General features: G+C 41.8%; 1 protein-coding gene across 1 annotated transcript; it reads left to right on the forward strand.

Annotated features, from left to right (window-relative positions):
- Positions 1-221: 221 nt before the first annotated feature.
- On the forward strand, positions 222-22,740 carry LOC311223303 (nitric oxide synthase 1-like; the record flags this gene model as incomplete). Its single annotated transcript, XM_084308095.1, has 2 exons — positions 222-937; positions 22,614-22,740. 2 exons carry the CDS (start codon positions 222-224, stop codon positions 22,738-22,740), a joined length of 843 nt encoding a protein of 280 aa, XP_084164221.1.
- Positions 22,741-22,944: the final 204 nt, after the last annotated feature.

A 22,944-nucleotide genomic window follows, 5' to 3' on the forward strand; every position in this document is an offset into this window, starting at 1 on the left:
ATACTCTCACACACACACACACACACACACACACACACACACACACACACACACACACACACACACACACACACACACACACACACACACACACACACACACACACACACATACTCTCCACACACACACACACACACACACACACACACACACACACACACGCACACACACACACACACACACACACGTCCACATCCCCGGCACACATACTCCCAGGCGCCATGCAGGAGTCGGAGCCTACAGTGTGCCAGCTGCAGCCCAACATCATCTCTGTGCGTCTGTTCAAGAGGAGGGTGGGTGGCCTGGGCTTCCTGGTGAAGCAGAGGGTGTCCAAGCCGCCCGTCATCGTGTCTGACCTGATCCGCGGCGGCGCGGCCGAGGAGTGCGGCCTGGTGCAGGTCGGCGACATCGTGTTGGCCGTCAACAACAAGCCCCTGGTGGACCTCTCGTACGAGCGGGCGCTGGAGACCCTGAAGAACGTGTCGCCCGAGAGCCACGCCGTGCTCATCCTCCGCGGACCCGAGGGCTTCACCACCCACCTGGAGACCACCCTGTCCGGGGACGGCCGCCAGCGCACCGTTCGGGTCACGCGGCCCGCCTTCCCGGCTTCCAAGACCTACGAGCGCTGCTGCCCGCTCAGCCCGGGTCAGAAACAGAGCAACAAGGAGCCCCAGCTCAGAGCCATCGAGAACCTGTCCTCCCCGTCCCTCACCCCCTCCAGGCTCCAGAGGGGAGGGATGCAGGCGCTGATCTCTGCCCAGGACCTGCTGAGGGACGGGGGCCGCGGAGCGCTGCTCCTCAACGGGGCGGAGGAGAACAACGAGCTGCTGAAGGAGATCGAGCCGGTGCTGAGGCTAATCAGGAGCAGCAGGAGGGAGATGAACGGAGAGGGCCAGAGGCCCGTGGAGAAGAGGGACGCCGAGGTCCAGGTGGAGAGGTAATGCTCAAGATTCAAGAGATTTATTTGAGACGTGTGGTGAAGAAATGAAGGTGGCCATGCTTCATGCAGATTGTGCAAAAATACAAATAATAAAAATAAAATAATAAAATAGACATGATAAAAAGTAATAAGAATAAATATCCATCCATCCAATATCCAGCAACCATCTCACACAGCACTGCATTAGCATTAGCCATCAGGGAGAGAGAAAATACTAACTTGTATGTGTTTTATTGTGCATTTAAGACTTGTCATCAAAGCTTACGTCAAGATTTGTTAAGTTTTCTGACTGCACTTCTCACTGGCAGATACTTTAGCTTGTTTCAACTGCCTTGATAATATGACTTGTTTCAAGAAATAATCCTTCAACTATAATCAGCACAATTTCTTGAAACAAACCACATTGTTATCTTGAGTCCATGCAGTAAGAAAAAGTATGTAACATGTCTTGATAAGTGTCGATGAGTCTTACCACAAAATATAATCCGTTGCTAAGCTTGTCTTTTTTTGCAGTGAGCTGACAAGCAATGCAAAGTAATAATTTTTTAGGGAGTTAGGTCCTTCAAATTCTTTCAATAAGAAAAATTAATCCTTTGGTTTATCTTGGTGCTGTCATTGAGTCGTCTTATGTGTATGCTGGGTTTAACCATTATGGTGAAAATCAAAGCAGTATTCAAGTAGTTGCTTCTACATGGTTCCCATGGATTGAAAGTGTCAGTGTCAACCAATGACTTGTTGTGTCGGAAAAGGTCCACAGTACACAATCAGACTGAAGCTACTAACCCTACTACCCTCAGTACCTACACATTCAGACAGAAGCTACTAACCCTACTACCCTCAGTACCTACACAATCAGACAGAAGCTACTAACCCTACTACCCTCAGTACCTACACATTCAGACAGAAGCTACTAACCCTACTACCCTCAGTACCTACACAATCAGACAGAAGCTACTAACCCTACTACCCTCAGTACCTACACAATCAGACAGAAGCTACTAACCCTACTACCCTCAGTACCTACACATTCAGACAGAAGCTACTAACCCTACTACCCTCAGTACCTACACATTCAGACAGAAGCTACTAACCCTACTACCCTCAGTACCTACACATTCAGACAGAAGCTACTAACCCTACTACCCTCAGTACCTACACATTCAGACAGAAGCTACTAACCCTACTACCCTCAGTACCTACACAATCAGACAGAAGCTACTAACCCTACTACCCTCAGTACCTACACAATCACACAGAAGCTACTAACCCTACTACCCTCAGTACCTACACAATCACACAGAAGCTACTAACCCTACTAACCTCAGTACTAGGGCTGCCCGATTTTGGGAAATAATCTAATTGCGATTTTTCTGACAGATATTGCGATTGCGATAAAATTTGCGATTATAATAAAAAAAATTAAGCAGCCCCACAGAGGTTTATTGTAAAATGCGGCTTGAAAATGTCTCTTTTTACCTGGGAATCGATACCGGTACCCAACGGTACCTTTTTTTCTGTACTTTACTCTCCCTCTCTGAAGTCTAAACTTCACAACACAAAATCTAAAACCCCTTACCTCCCTCTCCCAAAACGATCTTGTATCTCAATGGGACTTCCTGGTTAAATACATTTATATAAAAAAAATTAAAAAAAAATTGCGATTTTCTTTTGTTTTGCGATTTGCTAATTGCATCATCCCAAATCGCGATTTCGATTTAAAATCGATTAATCGTTCAGCCCTACTCAGTACCTACACAATCAGACAGAAGCTACTAACCCTACTACCCTCTACACAATCAGACAGAAGCTACTAACCCTACTACCCTCAGTACACACACAATCAGACAGAAGCTACTAACCCTACTACCCTCAGTACCTACACATTCAGACAGAAGCTACTAACCCTACTACCCTCAGTACACACACAATCAGACAGAAGCTACTAACCCTACTACCCTCAGTACCCACACAATCAGACTGAAGCTACTAACCCTACTACCCTCAGTACCTACACAATCAGACATACACAATCAGACAGAAGCTACTAGCCCTACTACCCTCAGTACCTACACAATCAGACAGAAGCTACTATCCCTACTACCCTCAGTACCTACACAATCAGACAGAAGCTACTAACCCTACTACACTCAGTAGCCTACCTACACAGACAGACAGAAGCTACTAACCCTACTACCCTCAGTACCTACACAATCAGACAGAAGCTACTAACCCTACTACCCTCAGCACCTACACAATCAGACAGAAGCTACTAACCCTACTACCCTCAGTAGCCTACCTACACAGACAGACAGAAGCTACTAACCCTACTACCCTCAGTACCTACACAATCAGACAGAAGCTACTACCCCTACTACCCTCAGTACCTACACAATCAGACAGAAGCTACTAACCCTACTACCCTCAGTAGCCTACCTACACAGACAGACAGAAGCTACTAACCCTACTACCCTCAGTACCTACACAATCAGACAGAAGTTTCAAGTTTCTTTAATAGTTGTCATACAGAAGTACAGAATACTTTTATACAAAATGCTTCTTACTGTTGCGCTCCAGAGACTGTGCAAGACAAGATAAGTATGAAATAAAATAACATAGTAAAATTAGAAGTAAAAAAAAAATGAGGTCACAGTGTTCAGTTTAGACATATGTACAATGTTCGATGCAGAATAGACGTAGTTACCATACAATATACAATACTGTGCAGTGTACTAATATACAATACTATATAGTGCAAGGCAGAAATGGAGAAATGGGACGAAGTGCAATTTAGGTACAATTCACAGTAGGTGTACGAGTTGTAGTGCAAATCCTTTATCAATAAATATAAAGTGTAAGTGTGTTTGTGTGATCTAAAGTGTGGAGAGTGGGTGCTGCAGTGTGTTGTTTGTTTGAGTGAGTGTGTGCGTGTGGGTGTGTGTGCTGTGTGCATTTGATGGTTGTTGCATAGTGATTATTGTTCGTTTAGCAGCCTGATGGCCTGGGGATAGAAGCTACTAACCCTACTACCCTCAGTACCTACACAATCAGACAGAAGCTACTAACCCTACTACCCTCAGTACCTACACAATCAGACAGAAGCTACTAACCCTACTACCCTCAGTAGCCTACCTACACAGACAGACAGAAGCTACTAACCCTACTACCCTCAGTACCTACACAATCAGACAGAAGCTACTAACCCTACTACCCTCAGTACCTACACAATCAGACAGAAGCTACTAACACTACTACCCTCAGTACCTACACAATCAGACAGAAGCTACTAACCCTACTACCCTCAGTACCTACACAATCAGACAGAAGCTACTAACACTACTACCCTCAGTACCTACACAATCAGACAGAAGCTACTAACCCTACTACCCTCAGTACCCACACAATCAGACAGAAGCTACTAACCCTACTACCCTCAGTAGCCCACACTCTATGCCAGAGGTCAGCAATAGGCGGCCCGCGGGCCGACATTGGCCCGCCAGCAATCATTTCTGGCCCGTCAGATTATTTTGAGAATATGATATTTATTTTACGCGCGAGAAATATTCACTCGGGACGCCAGAGTGTCTTTGTGAAGCTGTATCTATCTACCGCGTGTATATTTCCCTAACGCACTTTCACTTCCGCGTTCGAGATGCGAGCGAGTAACAAAATGTGTTAAAAAAAAAAAAACGTCTTTGGATAGCTTCTTTGCAACGGGGAAATACCAACTGATGAGCCAGAAGAGGAGCCTACGTACGACCTCCAAGACACATAGCGCTTCTTTTACTAAACAGGAGTCATACTTAAAATACGGGTTTATCGCAACTAGGGCTGACCTTCAAAGCTTTTTTTGGCAATCGAAGCTTCGGGGCCGAGCTTCGATTTTAATTCGAAGCTTTGAATTTTTATTTTCTTTTTATATAATTTTTTCTTTTTCTTTTTTTATCTTTTTTTTATTATTGCAAAACAAAAATGATTAAAAGTCAGTACTCAACACACAATGCATAATGAAACTTTCAGTAAAGGTGGTTAAAATATATGCAAGTACAGAAACAAGATAAAACAAAATTAGTCTATAATAACATTTTAACCGTATACAGTGTATATCCAGCGAAATTACAATTATATAAATGTTAGTATATAATATACCCCTAATACCTATTTTCTAAAACCCTACACACATATGCTCCAGCTCGAACCCCCCCCCTCCCGGACCCCCTCTTGGATAGTACCTCCATTATCCCTCACTCCTAACCAGACACTACCATTATAAGCTAGCTTTTATTCTCTCCACCACTTCTAACCACATTGACATTTTGGATTCATTGAGACCCAGAATTCTTGCTGTAGATATTTCTTGATATATCACATCGAGATATGTAAGAAACCACACTTTTCGGCAAATTTTTTCCGGTTGAAACCAACGTGATGCGATCAGTTTTTTAGCTACTGTGATACCCGATAAAACCAATCTCTTTAGTTGTGGATTCACTGCAAACTCAAAAACATCATTCAATAGTAATACCGAGGGGTGTACAGGTATATTCCAAGATACGAGTATTGATAATTGTTGGGACACATCTTTCCAGAATGCCTTAACTGGTGGGCAGTCCCAATACATGTGCATAAATGTTCCTTCGTCCCCATTTGTACATTGGGAGCATTTGGAGTCTTGTTTAAGCCCCATTTTGCACAGCCTTATAGGAGTCAAGTATGTCCTGTGAATATAGTTCAGATTGATTTGTTGATGATCCGGGTTCCTTGATGTAAGTCGGACATTTGCCCAGGCTCCTTGCCAATCAAAGTCATTTTCCAGGTCTGGTATATCCCTCCTCCAGACAGTGTCTAGTTGAAGGGTTTCATACGAGGACGTTAGTAATTGATAATAAAAACCTGATACAAAACCTCCCAATGTTTCTCTTTCATAGAAAAATTTGTGGTATCTGTGGTGTTCAATTGGTATGAGTAATGGAACACCGTGAGACCTCAGACAAAGTCGTAACTGTATGTAAAAAAGCCATGTGGACTCGGTGAGGTTAAACTTTGTGCATATTTCGACATAACTACAGAGGCCCTTGTTATTAAAAATATCCCCTAATGAGTGTATGCCTTGCTCTTCCCATATAGGGAATCTTATAGGGCGTTTTCGCATTAAGAGTGCATTGTTATTGAATATGGGAGTGTGATTATGCCATTCTTGAGGGTTAGGATATTTCTTTTGTGTTTCCCGCCATGTTCTGATTGCATGGGTAATTATTGGGCCAAATTCTCGCTCACAATGCTTGATTGAAAGTTTAGTGTGTGCTATGTCTTTTAGTCTCTGTGGGGCTACTATGTTTTCTTCTAAATCTCTCCAAGATACCAAAGCCTGGGGGTCAAACCATATCTTCAGTGGTCTTAATGTGAAGGCCTTAAAATATTGTAAAAAATCTGGAACTGCCATGCCACCGTCTGCTTTATTTCTCTGTGCGGTGGATCTTTTTATGCGAGGTGGTTTGTTATTCCAAATAAATTTGTATGTGGAGGTTTGTAATCTTTTCCAGTAGCCCTCTGGAGGAGGTAACGGAAGCATTGAGCTGAAGAAATTGATTCTTGGTAATACATCCATCTTAACTATTGATACCCTTGCCTGTACTGAGTTTTTAAGTTTTGCCCACCTGTCCAGGTCGTCTTTGATTTTGTTCTGTATTTTTGTGTAATTGTGCTTCACCGTTTGTCTTATGGTGGGAAATATTTCCACTCCCAAGCATCTAAAATGTTTGACCATGGGTATCGCACCTGGGAGGGTTGTGTCTTTTTTTGCACTGATGTTAAGAGGAAGAAAAGCCGACTTAGGCCAATTTATTTTAAATCCCGATAAATCACCAAAGTTCTCTATCAACTTGAGTATATGCGGCAATGTGTTGTTGGGGTTTTGCATGAACAATATTACGTCGTCCGCATATAAACAAATTTTATGTTGTGTGCCCTTGATTACTATTGGTTCTATGTGTTGGGATTGTCTTATAAATTGTGCTAAAGGTTCTAATGATAGATCGAATAGTCCGGGACTAAGAGGGCAACCCTGTCTGGCTGAGCGTGATACCGGAAAGATATCGGAGATGAATGTGCCTGTTGTAATCCTGGCCGATGGGTCCTTGTATAGTACTTTAATCATATCAATGAATCCTTTTCCTAACCCCATCCTTTCTAATACTGCCCATAGAAACGACCATTCCAACCTGTCAAATGCTTTCATAGCATCCAGGGATAGCATCGCCTTAGGTGTGGTGTCCTCTTTGTCTGCGTCTAGTACGTGCAGTATTCGCCTTATGTTATCATTGATCAGGCGACCTTTTATGAAGCCTGTTTGGTCCGGGTGAACTAAAGACGTCATATGCTTTTGCAATCTGATGGCTAATATCTTAGAGTACAGTTTGAGTTCCGAGGAGGCTTAAAGGTCGGTAACTACCGCACTCAGTGGGGTCTTTGTCTTTTTTGTGAAGAACTGAAATGAGTGCGATATTTTGGTGTTTATGGAAGCTTCCCTCTTTGACTGAGTATAAGATCATATTTAGTAATAGGGGTCCAAATATGTCCCAGCAGGAAATGTACATTTCTGATGGGATACCGTCAATTCCGGGAGCCTTGCCGTTTTTCATTCCGGATATGGCCTTCTTGAGTTCTTCTAATGTGATCGGTGCTTCTAACTGTTTAGCGTCGTCCTCCGAAAGTTTAGGGAGAGTAATTTGATTAAGATATGTGTCTAATTTGTCTTGATCAAAGGTTGTCTCTGAATTATACAAATCGGAGTAGAATTCTTTGAATGTATCGTTTATTATTTCGGGTTCTGTTACTAGAGCTTGTTGTTTCCTAATGGCAGTTATATCTGCAAATTTTGCATTAACTCTTAGTCGCATGGCTAATAGGTGACTAGGTTTAGATCCTTGGAAGTACTGCTGTTGTCTTGTGCTGCGTATTTGCAGTTCCGATTTTTGTCTGTATATTGCTTTGATCTCTGTCTTTAGAATGTTAACTTGGTTTTCTAGTCTAGTAGAGTTGTTGTATTTTAAAGAATTAAAAAGAGTTGAGTAAAGCGTTTCCATTTCAGACAGTTTTGTGCTTTGATTTTTGCGCAATATGGAGGAAAATCTATCCGTGAAATCCTTGATCATACTCTTTACCGACATCCATAATATTCTGGGATCTTGCACCGAGTTTGCATTATCCCGTAGGAATATTGTGAGAGCTTCTTTAATTTGTGTAATGAATTCCTTGTTGTTAAGCAGCATAGAATTAAAACGCCATCTTGGGGCCCGGGAAGATAGTGTACCAAATGTTGCTTTCAGGATTAAGTAGCAGTGATCTGATAACGCATTGGGTGTCATTTCCACTTCATATTTATCAAATATTCTCAGGGATGCAAAGACGTAATCAATTCTGGATAGTGTGTTGTGTCTCGCCGAACGACAGGAGTACTTGCGGGTCATGGGATTAAGTGAACGCCATAAATCAATTACCCCTGTTGATTTTGACCAATCTTTTAATGCTTTAGAATGAATTTTTTTGTTCGCTGGAAAAGGTAAGGTAAGTTTTGTCCATCCTTGGGTTCCAAATGGCATTAAAATCCGCACCTATTATATATGAGTACTCGGGATGGTTTAACATTTCTCCGGTTAGTGAAGTAAAGAAACCCACTTCGTACAAATTTGGGGCATATACCGCTGCCAACGCAATTTTCCTGTTATTGTGTATAATCCTAGCTATAGTTATGCGCCCCTCAGCATCCGACCATACCCCTTTCAATTCGATATTTAATTTGAGTCTGACGACTATGGCTACCCCTCTAGTTCTCGTAACAAAAGATGAGTGACTAATATTATGGTATATGTTATCCGCTAACGTATTTATGTCTTCCTCTAAAATGTGCGTTTCGCTTAATAGAGCCACGTCCACATGTTCTTTTTTCATCAGTGTGAGCACGCTTTTGCGTTTGTGTTGTTTGTTTATCCCACCGGTGTTCCATACCATTATATTCAAACTAGCCATAATCTATGCATGTTTTTGTGTAGTTTTTGGTAATGCTTCTGGAGTGCGAAGCTACAATAGATGTACATCCAATTAGTGAGGTCCCGTTGAGAGCTGAGCTTAAAAACATATATATATACAAATAAAAATCCCCTATTTTCCCCTCACCCAGAAAGTCGTACAGGCCTGTGTTCCAAAAACACATCCTCCGCGATTGACTTTCTCCCATAGTCCGCCGGATTGCCCAAAATGAGCATTGTAATCTTAATCTTCCTATGCTAATTGCCATAGGATCTAACATTTCCATTCTATTGCAATAGAATGTCGCTTTTGGTCTTGCACCTTCCCTTACTGTAATGAAGTATTGTGATAAATGACAAAAAATAAAAAATAAAAAAAGAGAACAAACTTTCATCGACATATTCATTTGAACCCTCCACTAACGTGTGGGAAAAAAGGAAAAAAGGAAAAGATTGTAGAGCAATATTGACACCTTAATGTGAAGAACAGTGGAAAAGAACAATGTAAGGTAAAATATATATAAAAAATAGAGTAATGAGAAGAAAAAATTAAATAAAATAAAAATTAAAGGAAGGATATAGATAAGGAATGAGAGATAGAATAATTATCAACGTGGAGAAGCCACTAGAACCGAATTAACAGATTAGATAAGATAGATAAGCAGAGCCTTTTAGAGCTTCAATGTGCCAGTCACCATCAATGGAGTGATTACTTAAATTGTTAGAATAACCTTGTAGTGTTCATACGTTTAGGTGTGGTTAATTTTTAAAGTATTATTAAGGACAGATTGAACTTCATTCATTTGATTATCTCTATGTGTATACACACCGGATGTTTATTGTTAGAGTTGTAGGCCTTCGTTGTCATGGTGCCTTATATTCTAGAAGGTTGTAGAGTATACTAGTGCAATAGACTATTTTTATGTTCCAGAATGATCTAATAGACCCAGGGCATTTGAGCGATAAACCCAGAATATTCCAGATAGATCTTTTTGCTATGATATGTATTTGTCTCCCCAGAGACCAGAGTCTGAAATTATAATGTATTACGAATCGTATTATACACAGTACACATTGTTATAGACGGCTTGCATATCGTCTTCTACCTTGATGAACACAATAAAGTCATTCTAACACTGGTATACATTGAGAAAGAGGCTTATCTGTTTCCGGCATTGTCGTCCTGCCTTGGGTTATTAGCTCCATTTCGCTTCAGAAAATCCTCAGCTTCTTTAGGTGTGTATACACCAGACCTGAGGCCGTCACTGCCCACGAATGATAACAGCGCCGGGTATGATAACCTTGGCTTGTGACCAGATTTGAACAGCTTTTGCATCACCTCCTTGTATGGTAGACGTCGAATGATGGCTTCTTTGCTCAAATCTTCGTAGATAAATATTGGTTTATCACCATAATTCAGATTCCCACGTTGGATGCGAGCAAATTTGATGATGTCATCCCTTGTTGTAGTCTTCCGCAGAGTGACAATGATGACTCTTGGCCCGATGCTTCTATTCCCCCGAGAACCGATTCTGTAAACATGGTCCACTTCTGGCAGCACTGTGTTTGGATCGTTGTTACCCAAAATCGTTGATAGCACTGTTGGAAAGTTGGCATCTTCGCAGTTTACTGTTTCATCAAGCCCCACAATGCGGATGTTATTCCGCCTGTGGTAGCGTTGGGATTCTAGTAGCCTCTCCGTCGCTTCGTTTTTAAGCACTTGTATTTCTCTCCGGTATTCTTCTTTCACACTTTCTATTTCTTTTTCCATCTTCTTTTTTTATCTTATGTTGTGGGACTTGTACAGCACTTTGGTAAACTTTGTTGTTTTTAAATGTGCTCTATAAATAAAGTGGATTGGATTAATGAATTAAGTAGCCCCTTTCGTGACTGTGACGCAGCCAACAAGGTTTCACTCGGCTGTGTGATTTAATTCTAGGTGGATCGCTGTTGTCGTTTGAACAACTTCAGATTTCATGGGAACTACCAATCCCCCAAATCAAGAATGTTTAAGATGAATGACGTAAGATTTTTATTATTTGAAATATGGCCTGTGTAGACTAAACTATGGACAGAATTATGTCAGTCTACAAGGTCCGGATTCTACATGGTCTGGCAATGTAGACCTTGTAGACTCCACTACAGACCAATTATCAGTGAATGTTCATGCATTTTAAAGAAGGGCTACTTCCACCAAAACATCTCAGTAGCACCTTATCTAAATGTTCTATTTCATATATGGAGATTCATATTTATTTATGTATTGCATGCATTTCTACATTTTATTTCCTATTTTGTTTATTCATCCCAGTATCTTTCTTTCTTATGTGTGGAATTCTACAAGGCATTTACATTTAGTCATTTAGCTGACGCTTTTATCCAAAGCGACTTACAAGTTCTGTACGACAGGTCATCAGGAAGGATACAACTCTATCAGCTGAGTAACAATATTCATCAAAGTGTTGCGTGTTACAGTGTAGGTTAGTTTATTAGGACAAGTGCATGACAGTAAGGTTAGTTAGGGTTAGTTTTTTTTTATTTTTATTTTTTTCAGATAATGGTTGAAGAAGTGCGTCTTTAGTCGATGGCGAAAGATTGGACGGGATTCGGCTGTCCTAACTGGGGTGGGTAGTTCATTCCACCATTGTGGGGCAAGGACTGAGAATAGGCGTGTAGGTGGTGTATATGTGTTTGAGGATGATATCCTTCAAACAGGCAATAGTGATGATATAATTTGGGCAATGCTGAGCTGGGTTACTTTCCTCCAGTGTATTTGTCCCCCGGCCCCACCCAATGGCCCGCTGCGCGCGCACGCACACACACACACACACACACACACACACACACACACACACACACACACACACACACACACACACACACACACACACCGAAGTTAAAAAAAAATTGAAATTTTTTTTTTTGAAAAAAGGATATTTTGATTTTTTATATATTTATTTTTATTTATTTTTTTAAACTTCGATTTTTTTTTAATGTTCGAAGCTTGTGCCATCGAACGAAGCTTCGAAGCTTCGAAGCATTTAAGACAGCCCTAATCGCAACAGGTCGGTGATTCTTGTGTGCCGACGTCCTCTGCATAATATGTAATGTGGCGACAACAACAACAACAACGAGGCAATGATGACAACTGTGTTCAAGTTGGCAGATAAAGTAGCTGCATTCAACGCCAATCTGGAATTGGAGGGCGGTGAGTGGCTATTTGACATGTTTCAAACATTAGCAGGGATTTTGGGGGACTGAACAGTGAACAAGCCCTGCGCAGTTATGGTGAGTCGTGTTTTCATGCATTCTGACCTGGGCCCTATTCCCCGTACCTGGTTCAACTAAGTCGATCAAGAGTCCCATTATCCAGCTTCAGTTAACCCGATGTTTGAAGCCGGGATTTTCATGTTCCTCGAAGGTGGATTCAGTCTCGTTAACTCCAGAGAACCAGATCTGAGACCCAGGATAAGTGCGCGCGGCCGCTTCAGTTGAAAAGCCATCACGTATCGATAGCAGAGATCCTGATTTTCTAACGGCATTGATTGATTAATTGATTTAAAACTTTATTAACAGATTGCATTACGGCTCAATCGCCTCGCCGACAAGTTAAATGCGTTATCTATAGGCTAATTTTAAGTCCCTCATTACCCCAATCAATCAGATTATATTTCTTTAAACTTGCCTGCTGGCAGTAGGTTTATGGAATGGATAATCAAATGAGATCTTGCTAGCGAAAATAATTAGTTAAACTGTTATACGGAATAAGGACACGGCTCTCTTACCCATTGATTGATGTATGGTGGATCTTTTAGTTATCTACACTGTGGTGTAACGGTGTCTGCTTTTGACTTTCACACAGGCGGCCCGGGTTCGAATCCCACTTCTCCTAGCCTTTCCTTCTTTTTGCAATGTAGGAATAATTCAATTTGGTGCACGTTGAGAGCTATATAAAGAATGACATCCTCAATGCATGTAGATTTATAATATTTTAACTTAAAACTAGGCTACTTTTGCGTATAATCATTAATATTATATTCCAAAAAAAATTATATTGGAAAAGCGGAGTTTCGAACACCGGTCGCCCGGTTGCCAAGATTCAGCACTAGCCGCTGCGCCACTGTGCCAGATGGGATATACTCATTGTTTATGCATTAATGGACGAGAGACCCGTGTTTAGAATATTTTTCTTACCAAAAAATGAAGTTTTATCTCTTTATTCTCAAATGCATTAATGTGACGTCAACGGCTCATTCAATTTCTCAAATCCGTCAAACAGCGCATCTCATCAGACATTTTAATCCCAGTTACAATATCACACAAAAACCACAATCCCCGCATAGACACTTCAATTTTATGCTTGAATGAAACACAATCCGGCGCTCCGTTAAGCAAATCTACAGCGGAGATTAATATATGAAACTAATCAGAGCCAAACGGCCGATAGGTTTCATTCATTAAAAATATCCCCGCGGGATTCACATTTGCAATGAGCCGTTATTAAAATAACCACATGCAGCGTGTATCGCGACTCCGAGCGCCGTATATGACGTGCATTATTTTATTTAGGACAAAGTAAATCTATAGGCTCAATATGATTTATTATCAGAGTTTAGTTCTATTATTATACATTTCAATTCAGAATGGTATAATGCAGATCCTAGACTGTGACTGTCACTTCTTTGCGGGGGCGTGGCCATGGTTCATCCGGCTAACTTGAACTTAACCCTGCTCTCGACCAGGCTCAAACTTTTTGATCTGTTGTCATGGTGATTTAGACAATCGCGCGTCGGGGAATGGGAAGGTCCGGCTTAAGTCAGGCTTGACCGAAAGTTATCCGGCTAACTCAGTTATCCAGGTACGGGGAACGGGGCCCAGCTGTTCACCCGCCGCGGTGATCTGCAACAGCTGATCTGCTGTTCATGAATGAATGAATGAATGGAAACTTTATTTAACAGATTGCAGAATGGGTACAATACAGTACGGTGCAATACACACAATTGTTAAGGGGATGCAGACCAGAGAAAAACGTTTGTCTTGTTTACATCAGGGTCCCCCATTTGCGAGTGCTCGCTTATGCCTGTGTTTTTTACTGTTGTGAAGCACTGTGAACTGCAACCTCTGTATGAAAAGTGCTATACAAATAAAGTTATTATTATTATTATTATTATTATTATTATTATTATTATTATTATTATTATTATTATTATTATTATTATTATTATTATTATTATTATTATTATTATTATTATTATTATTATTAAGTGTATGCATAGGCCGCGGTGCTGCATTTTTCACCATCAGTATATTAAATTAGCCATTGTTTTTGGTCCTGGCCCGCCAATCAAAGGCTTGGGGAAAATCTGGCCCGTGGCCAGACCTAATTGCCGACCCCTGCTCTATGCTTTTAGAACCTACTGTTCAGTAGGTTTACCCAGTAGGTCAACAATCAGCTCCTACTGTGCAATAGGCTGTCCCACCCCTTGTCATGGGAAACAAAATAACATTGCATGTTGTTAGTGTCAACAGTAGCAATATGCAGCATCTAACTTGGTTGGCTGTTACATCATTGTTGGCATGAGGGTTTAAATTGATCGCTTCCATGATTGTTTTGGTTGTAGAATATGTCAGTGAAGTCATGCCTTTTATTGTAATTTGAGTATGAATCCACTTCCTGAAAGTAACCATGCTAAGCAGACAATATTTAATACATTTACATTTACATTTAGTCATTTAGCTGACGCTTTTATCCAAAGCAACTTACAAGTTCTGTACGACAAGTCATCAGGAAGGGCCCAACTCTATCAGCTGAGTAGGAAGACAATACTGCCCTGTCAAGGCTAACCGCAGTAACTCGAAAAAAGTCAAAATTGAGTTATGAGTGAAATTGACCTTGTCAATAAATGTTTTATCTTGTGACCAAGTTTCAGATGTTAATGTCGCTCAGTATTGGAGATATGGCGTTTTAAAAACTGCAGTAACTACAAAATCACACTCAAAACCCAGGCAGACCGCAGTAACTTCCAAACAGTGAAAAATGGCTTTAAAGTGTTTTGACTTGCCATCCAAAATGTGTTATAGGTAGATAGATGATAGTACCCAGATTTAACATGTATTAATGAAGTAATCTTTAGGCATACAAAAATATGACATAATTATTTTAATTAACCCCAAAAAAGCAGATACTGCACTGTGCTGCACGATTTCCTTAAATAATTATACAGGTAATGTACAGGCAAAGTGCAGTAACTTCAATACAATGTTGTTTTCCCTCCAGCTTTCATAACTTAACCTAGCCATTTTGAAAATGAAATTTAACACCTGAATATATTGGAATGATGATGATCCAAATAAAATGGCTAGGTTAAGTTATGAAAGCTGGAGGGAAAACAACATTGTATTTGAAGTTACTGCACTTTGCCTGTACATTACCTGTATAATTATTTAAGGAAATCGTGCAGCAGAGTGCAGTATCTGCTTTTTTGGGGTTAATTAAAATAATTACGTCATATTTTTGTATGCCTAAAGATTACTTCATTAATACATGTTAAATCTGGGTACTATCATCTATCTACCTTTATACAACGGCATGCAAATTTCTCGATTCTGATTGGCTGAAACAGTCAATTTACACGTATGTATCCTTCACAATTCCACGCTCCTGGTCCCAGGACCCGCCCACAACCGAATTACACTCACTCCGCCGTGCGGATTTCTAGGAAAAAACAAGATGGCGGACAATAATCTTTACAAATATGTTGATAGCGTCATAACGACTAAATATAAACCGATTCTGTCACGGCGAATGTCTTAGTCTCCTACACAATGTTGGATGATGTAATTGATGGGTCATGACTCATTGTGGAACAAAATAAAAATCGCGCGGATTGATTGATTGATTAATTTGCAATTTCTTTTAAAATTTTTCTTCTCCTTTCTATAGAAGCAACTGGGAAGTGCGCTGTTTTAAGTGAGGGTGGACCGAATGGATATGTTGATAGCGTCATAACGACTAAATGGAAAACGATTCTGTCACGGCGAATGTCTTAGTTGCTTAAACAATGTTGGATGATGTAATTGATGGGTCATTGTGGAACAAAAAAAAATCGTGCGGATTGATTTTTTTTAATTTTTTTTACCTACTTTCAAGCAGCTGGGAGGTGCGCTGTTTTAAGTGAGCATGGCCTATTGAATTGATTGATTGATTGATTGCTAATTTTATTACTGTCCGCCTGGTTTCCAACTGGTTACGTTTAGGCCCTCTTTCGAAGTTGGTTAAGGTTAGAGTTTGTCTTTAGAGCATGGCGATAGACCACCAGCCCTGGTTCCAAACTCTAACCTTAACCAACTTCGAAAGAGGGCCTAAACTTAACCAGTTGGAAACAAGGCGGACAGTAATACAATTAGCAATCAATCAATTCAATAACCCACGCTCACTTAAAACAGCGCACCTCCCAGCTGCTTCTATAGAAAGTAGGTTTAAAAAAAAAAAAAAAAAAAAAAAAATTATTTGTTTTACCTACTTTCTATAGAAGCATCTAAGAATGAAGTTCTATAGAAAGTAGGTTAAAAACTAAAGAAAAGTTGGATGTGTTAGTTGGTTGGATGTCTAGGTGAAAGACAGTTGGATGTGTTAGTTGGTTGGATGTCTTAGTTGAAAGACAGTTGGATGTGTTAGTTGGTTGGATGTCTTAGTTGAAAGACAGTTGGATGTGTTAGTTGGTTGGATGTCTTAGTTGAAAGACAGTTGGATGTGTTAGTTTGTTGGATGCACTTCCGAGCTGCTTCCACATGGAGGCAACTTCTCTTTTTTGTTGGTGTGGGAACTACTTTTTCTGGCGGATGGTTTTTTCAATAAATCTTCGATTAATGTGTGTTTATTGTATAGCAATAAGGTTGGATGAATGTGGCAGTTGTATAAAAGCATTACACCACTTGCAGTCGTGATTTGTGAAAAATAAACCATGCCTAGGGGGGTCTAACGACCACCCCTAGGCATGGTTTATTTTTCACAAACCACTCCTGCGCGTGATGTAATGCTTAAATAACACATTTTGGATGGCAAGTCAGTTTCACTGTTTGGAAGTTACTGCGGTCTTCCTTGACAGGGCAGAATAGATATCCAGCGATTTTAAAGGTGTACCCAAAAAATGGCTACTCAACCATCATAATGTTACAGGTGCACCGTACACTGTGACTACTGCACCGTACTGAAAAGACTCACTGTACTTCGGTTTTCTTTTTTGTTTCTTTTTAGACATGGTCATTGATCATGTATTGGTCTGACAGTGCTCAGTAGATAAGACAACAATTGCAACATTTGTAGTGACTACTTCAGTCCCTTTCAAATGAGTCCAGTGTTTCCCCGGAAAAAAAATTCAACAGCGGTGCTGTGCTGCGCGCACTCTGCCGGAATCCATATTTGTGCGTGCGCACGTGCCGCCGGAATCCATATTAGCGCACACTGCCGGAGAAATAACTTAAAACTACCTTAGAATTGTTCGAGATAGGTTATTCATGTGAGTGTGAATTTGCTAGGATGTTTTTTTTGGTGTGTCCGCTGACACTAGAAGTGCTCTGGAGGCCCAGGTAGCTGCCTATTTGAAAATCTTATCAAGTGAAAATATCTTGTATTTGGTACAATAAGTCCAATATTGAGTAGAATTATCTTATTCCACAGATCATTTTGCTTATTTTCTTCTTGATTTTTGGTTAATTTAATCTTGTTTTAAGAAAATGTTAATCTTGTTTTCTTAAAACAAGATTAAATTGACCAAAATCAGAATAAAAACTAAATTATCTGCCAGTGGGATAAGATAATTCAAGATAATTCTACTCAATATAGACTTATTGTACCAAATACAAGATATGTTCACTTGATAAGATAATTTTTTTTAGCAGTGTAGTTGTAATCAAAGTAAATGTCAAGATTAATGACATGCCTCAACACTATTTGTATTGAACATAGATATAGATGATTTAATAGATAATATAAATACTAACATACTAACTGTCTAACATACACAAATCATAACACTACAACAGCACTTTACACCTAAGAAGTCTCAGTGTGGCATAGGCTACATTCTGCCTTAGAGCATTTCATTTTCCTGGGCTTTTGAAAGAAAAGCTCCAGGGCTCATTGGTGGGGAATTCACTGGTAGGGTTGATGCTGAGACGCATACAAGCGGCCAGATGGTCTCCCTGCAGCCTGTTCCTCAGGTCAGTCTTTTACATTAAGCACCCCCCACAGCCCAAATGAAATGATAAAAAAATATATATATTATAATCTTTTTTATTCTTAATTCTTTTAATACATTTTTTTAATAGTCTAGTTCATAGCAGCGGTGGTCTTAATTCAGCAGCGGCGCAGCGCTGAATGCATATAAGGCAAAGTAAAATATATTGTTGGATTCCTGTTGGTTGTCAGTTTGGCCATGGGTAGGTAGGGAATTTATTTTATTTTATTTTTTTATTTTATTCTTTCCCACGGCGACTATGGATAGGGAATTTGTTTATTTAATTAAAATGTTCACAACAACATGGATGCATGTACTCTGCCAGCATGTTTAATATCCATAATACTAAATGTTTGACTAAGATTTCTATGAAACTTTATTAAAAAAAAGTAATAATTTTTTTTACAAACTCATAAAATATATTGGGTCGCACCTAAATCGGCAGGGTCGGTCGGCAACCGGAAACCAACTATTAATTTTGTTAGGCCTAAGGGAAACACTGGAGTCACTATGACAAATCAGCATTTGATATTCACTTAAAAGGTTAATTCTGGATGAATGAATTATTCCCGAATCAAACATCACCAGGATTGACATGGATCTCAAATGTATTACTACTATCTGTTTTTGTCATGTGATATTGAGTGGTCTAACAAGCAAGCAAAGTGTTGTGGATACAAATTTATTTGAGGGCATTTTTGTGCAAACTTTTAAACATTTCACTGTTGACTCCCATTAATTAAGTGTTAAATTACATTTAACTAAAGTCTGTGTGGTGATTAAACCGATTCTCCGGCAAAATATCTGTAAAACATAAATTCTTCTTAGTATGCCTTTAATGCGCAGTCACTAGTGCATCATCAAAACAATATGATGTTTACAAACGCTGTACCACTGACCATAGTTCAGATCAAACATTGCAGAACAAATGGAAGCATGGAAGTATTGACTGTATGCGCCTCTGTTTTGGGTTCAGATGCTGGCGCTCTAGTGACATCAAGTGGCTTAATCTGCGATATAGCTCCTTTAATGATCACATTTTACATTATAAATACAGGGCGGTTCAGTGACAATATTTTGCCACTTTATAAGAATAGAGAAGAATAAAATTTTGATAGGTGTACAAGCACAGGGGGTGACCAAACTAAAAGGTATTTTTCCAGTTCTTGGGAACTTTAAGGCCATTCTACTGGTTCTGTACAACCAAAACGTCAGAACGTGATATTCACACACCTGTGATTTAACATTAAGCAAGTGTACTAGTATAACCTATGGCTACTAGCAGGCACCTTGCACTGGGCCACAAACCACAAACCCTCCACTCACTCAGTACGACGTGACCACCATGAGAGTTAATACTACAGCCTAAATCATTCTGCCACATGAAAACCACCAGTAGCAACGCAGGGGTATTTAAATGAGTGGTGCTCCTTCTAGCATAGAGAACACACCGGGGACAGGTTCCTCTTGCTCTCACGAGGCTTCTGGAGAGCTATTCCTGCACGGTCCCCCGCGACAGTATCCCACCCCTGACCCTCTCCGAGGGCCTGCACAGTGTCCTATTGCTGTTATTAGTCTCTGTGTTACCTCCTGCAATACACCCGCGGCCAATTGAAATTACATTTCAGGAGTACAGCCCCTTTTTGAATCAATTTTCTCTCGTTCGCGTCCCAATCCATATTATGCATCCTCCGCTCTCCTTGTGGAAGCCCCTGGAGTGATTCCTCTCTCTCTCTAGTGTAAGACATGTAACACATGCTATGAGACGCCTCCCGGGCGGGCGCCGTGAGGCCCCTGCTGATGGACACCGGCTGCCTTCAAATTAATTCTAAACGCCTCCCCTGTATCACTCCTCTCCTGTCTCACTCGTGCCCGTAGGTAATCTAAAAACATCCTGACGTTCGAGTAGCACGGGAAGACAGTTGATTAACTTCATTTTCATTCCGGGCCTGTGTCGTTTCCCCCTAAGAAAAAGGCTTTTCTGAAGAGTGTCAAATTGAACCCAGGAACCCATGATGACCAAGGCTGTAATGAGCAGAACGGGGCCCGATATTGGCTGCTCTCTCCGGGCACATTTGTGTAGCGTCATCTCCCCAATTATGCGTTGATGGTCATGTGCCTGAAATAGAACAGCGCATTAGAACTGATAGCTTGTTTTCTGACCAGAAGCTTGTCACAATTCTCTCCCGATATGAGGCTGATGCTCCCGTCTCCCGACTGAGTCAGGATTGATGACGGATGATACGCGCTACTTACTCTCCTCATTTCTGCCTCTCTGAACCCCGTCCTCAGAATTGCGGGGATGAATACGCTACGTGGCAAACTGGCAATAAAGCGCTACAGTGTGAAAGGAAGTGTGAAAGGGAGATGGGATGCCTGCGAGGATTTACAATTAGCGCAGACACGTGCTCACGAGAGAAGGGAGAGGAGGAGAGAGAGAGAGAGAGCGAGAGAGAGAGAGATGGGGAGACAGTGTGTGGGTGGGTGGAGGAACGCAAACCTCAAATCACACGCTGATGAGTTTGTCGTCTTTATTCACATCTCATGTGGTTTTGCAGCAGCGGTGGTACTGTAGCCCAACTGGTTGCCTTAAAACTCCCAGGGCCCTCTCTCTAGTCTCTCCATCCCTCTCTCTAGTCTCTCCATCCCTCTCTCTAGTCTCTCCATCCCTCTCTCGTCTCTCCATCCCTCTCTCTAGTCTCTCCATCCCCCTCTAGTCTCTCCATCCCTCTCTCTCCATCCCTCTCTCTAGTCTCTCCATCCCTCTATCTAGTCTCTCCATCCCTCTCTCTAGTCTCTCCATCCCTCTCTCTAGTCTCTCCATCCCTCTCTCTAGTCTCTCCATCCCTCTGTAGTCTCTTCATCCCTCTCTCTAGTCTCTCCATCCCTCTCTAGTCTCTCCATCCCTCTCTCTAGTCTCTCCACCCCTCTCTAGTCTCTTCATCCCTCTCTAGTCTCTCCATCCCTCTCTCTAGTCTCTCCATCCCTCTCTCTAGTCTCTCCATCCCTCTCTCTAGTCTCTCCATCCCTCTCTGTAGTCTCTCCATCCCTCTCTCTAGTCTCTTCATCCCTCCCTCTAGTCTCTCCATCGCTCTCTCTCGTCTCTCTATCCCTCTAGTCTCTCCATCCCTCTCTAGTCTCTCCATCCCTCTCTCTAGTCTCTCCATCCCTCTCTAGTCTCTCCATCCCTCTCTAGTCTCTCCATCCCTCCCTCTAGTCTCTCCATCCCTCTCTAGTCTCTCCATCCCTCTCTAGTCTCTCCATCCCTCTCTAGTCTCTCCATCCCTCTCTCTAGTCTCTCCATCCCTCTCTCTAGTCTCTCCATCCCTCCCTCTAGTCTTTCTAGTCTCTTCATCCCTCTCTCTAGTCTCTCCATCCCTCTCTAGTCTCTCCATCCCTCTCTAGTCTCTCCATCCCTCTAGTCTCTCCATCCCTCTCTCTAGTCTCTCCATCCCTCTCTCTAGTCTCTCCATCCCTCTCTAGTCTCTCCATCCCTCTCTAGTCTCCATCCCTCTCTAGTCTCTCCATCCCTCTCTAGTCTCTCCAGCTCTCTCTAGTCTCTCCATCCCTCTCTCTAGTCTCTCCATCTCTCTCTAGTCTCTCCATCCCTCTCTAGTCTCTCCATCCCTCTCTCTAGTCTCTCCATCTCTCTCTAGTATCTCCATCTCTCTCTAGTCTCTCCATCCCTCTCTCTAGTCTCTCCATCGCTCTCTAGTCTCTCCATCCCTCTCTCTAGTCTCCATCCCTCTCTCTAGTCTCTCCATCCCTCTCTCTAGTCTCTCTAGTCTCTCCATCCCTCTCTCTAGTCTCTCCATCCCTCTCTCTAGTCTCTCTCTCCATCCCTCTCTCTAGTCTCTCCATCCCTCTCTCTAGTATCCATCCCTCTCTAGTCTCTCCATCCCTCTCTCTAAGTCTCTCCATCCCTCTCTCTAGTCTCTCCATCCCTCTCTCTAGTCTCTCCATCCTTCTCTCTAGTCTCTCCATCCCTCTCTCTAGTCTCTCTAGTCTCTCCATCCCTCCATCCCTGCACAAACACAAAAACGTATCTCAGTGTGTTTTTCAATGTTACGTCCTCTCTGTATTATTATTCTGTCGCACTGAGGATGATTTGACCTTCCTGCTCCTTCAATTACCATCATCGCGCATGTTGTAAGTGAGTCGGCGACTGTTTGCTCCCTGATTCAATGCCAATCTGGCAGAGGCTCTTAACTCAGTGTTTCATTCAACTGCCGTGGGAGGAAGATGTCGCCATGTGATTAATCTAAAGTGAAGTGAAAAGATGTTTCCCGACCACATGCTTTTTGACAATGCACACACACACACACACACACACACACACACACACACACACACACACTCCCTCTCTCACACACACACCTGACAGGACATGTGTGTGTGTGTGACCTTCAGGAACTTTGGCATGGGAAATGGCACATCCCCCCAGCTGGCGTCTGATAAGGAGAAAGCGTACGATGACCCGTGGAAGAAGGACATGCCGGCGGCCCACAGCGAGCCTCACACAGACCCCACGGTATGAGCCATAGACTCCACAGCGAGCCTCACACAGACTCCACGGTATGAGCCACAGACTCCACAGCGAGCCTCACACAGACCCCACGGTATGAGCCATAGACTCCACAGCGAGCCTCACACAGACCCCACGGTATGAGCCACAGCGAGCCTCACACAGACTCCATGGTATGAGCCACAGCGAGCCTCACACAGACTCCATGGTATGAGC

Source organism: Notolepis coatsorum (assembly GCF_963971535.1).
Source record: "Notolepis coatsorum genome assembly, chromosome: 2".
Taxonomy (NCBI): domain Eukaryota; kingdom Metazoa; phylum Chordata; class Actinopteri; order Aulopiformes; family Paralepididae; genus Notolepis; species Notolepis coatsorum.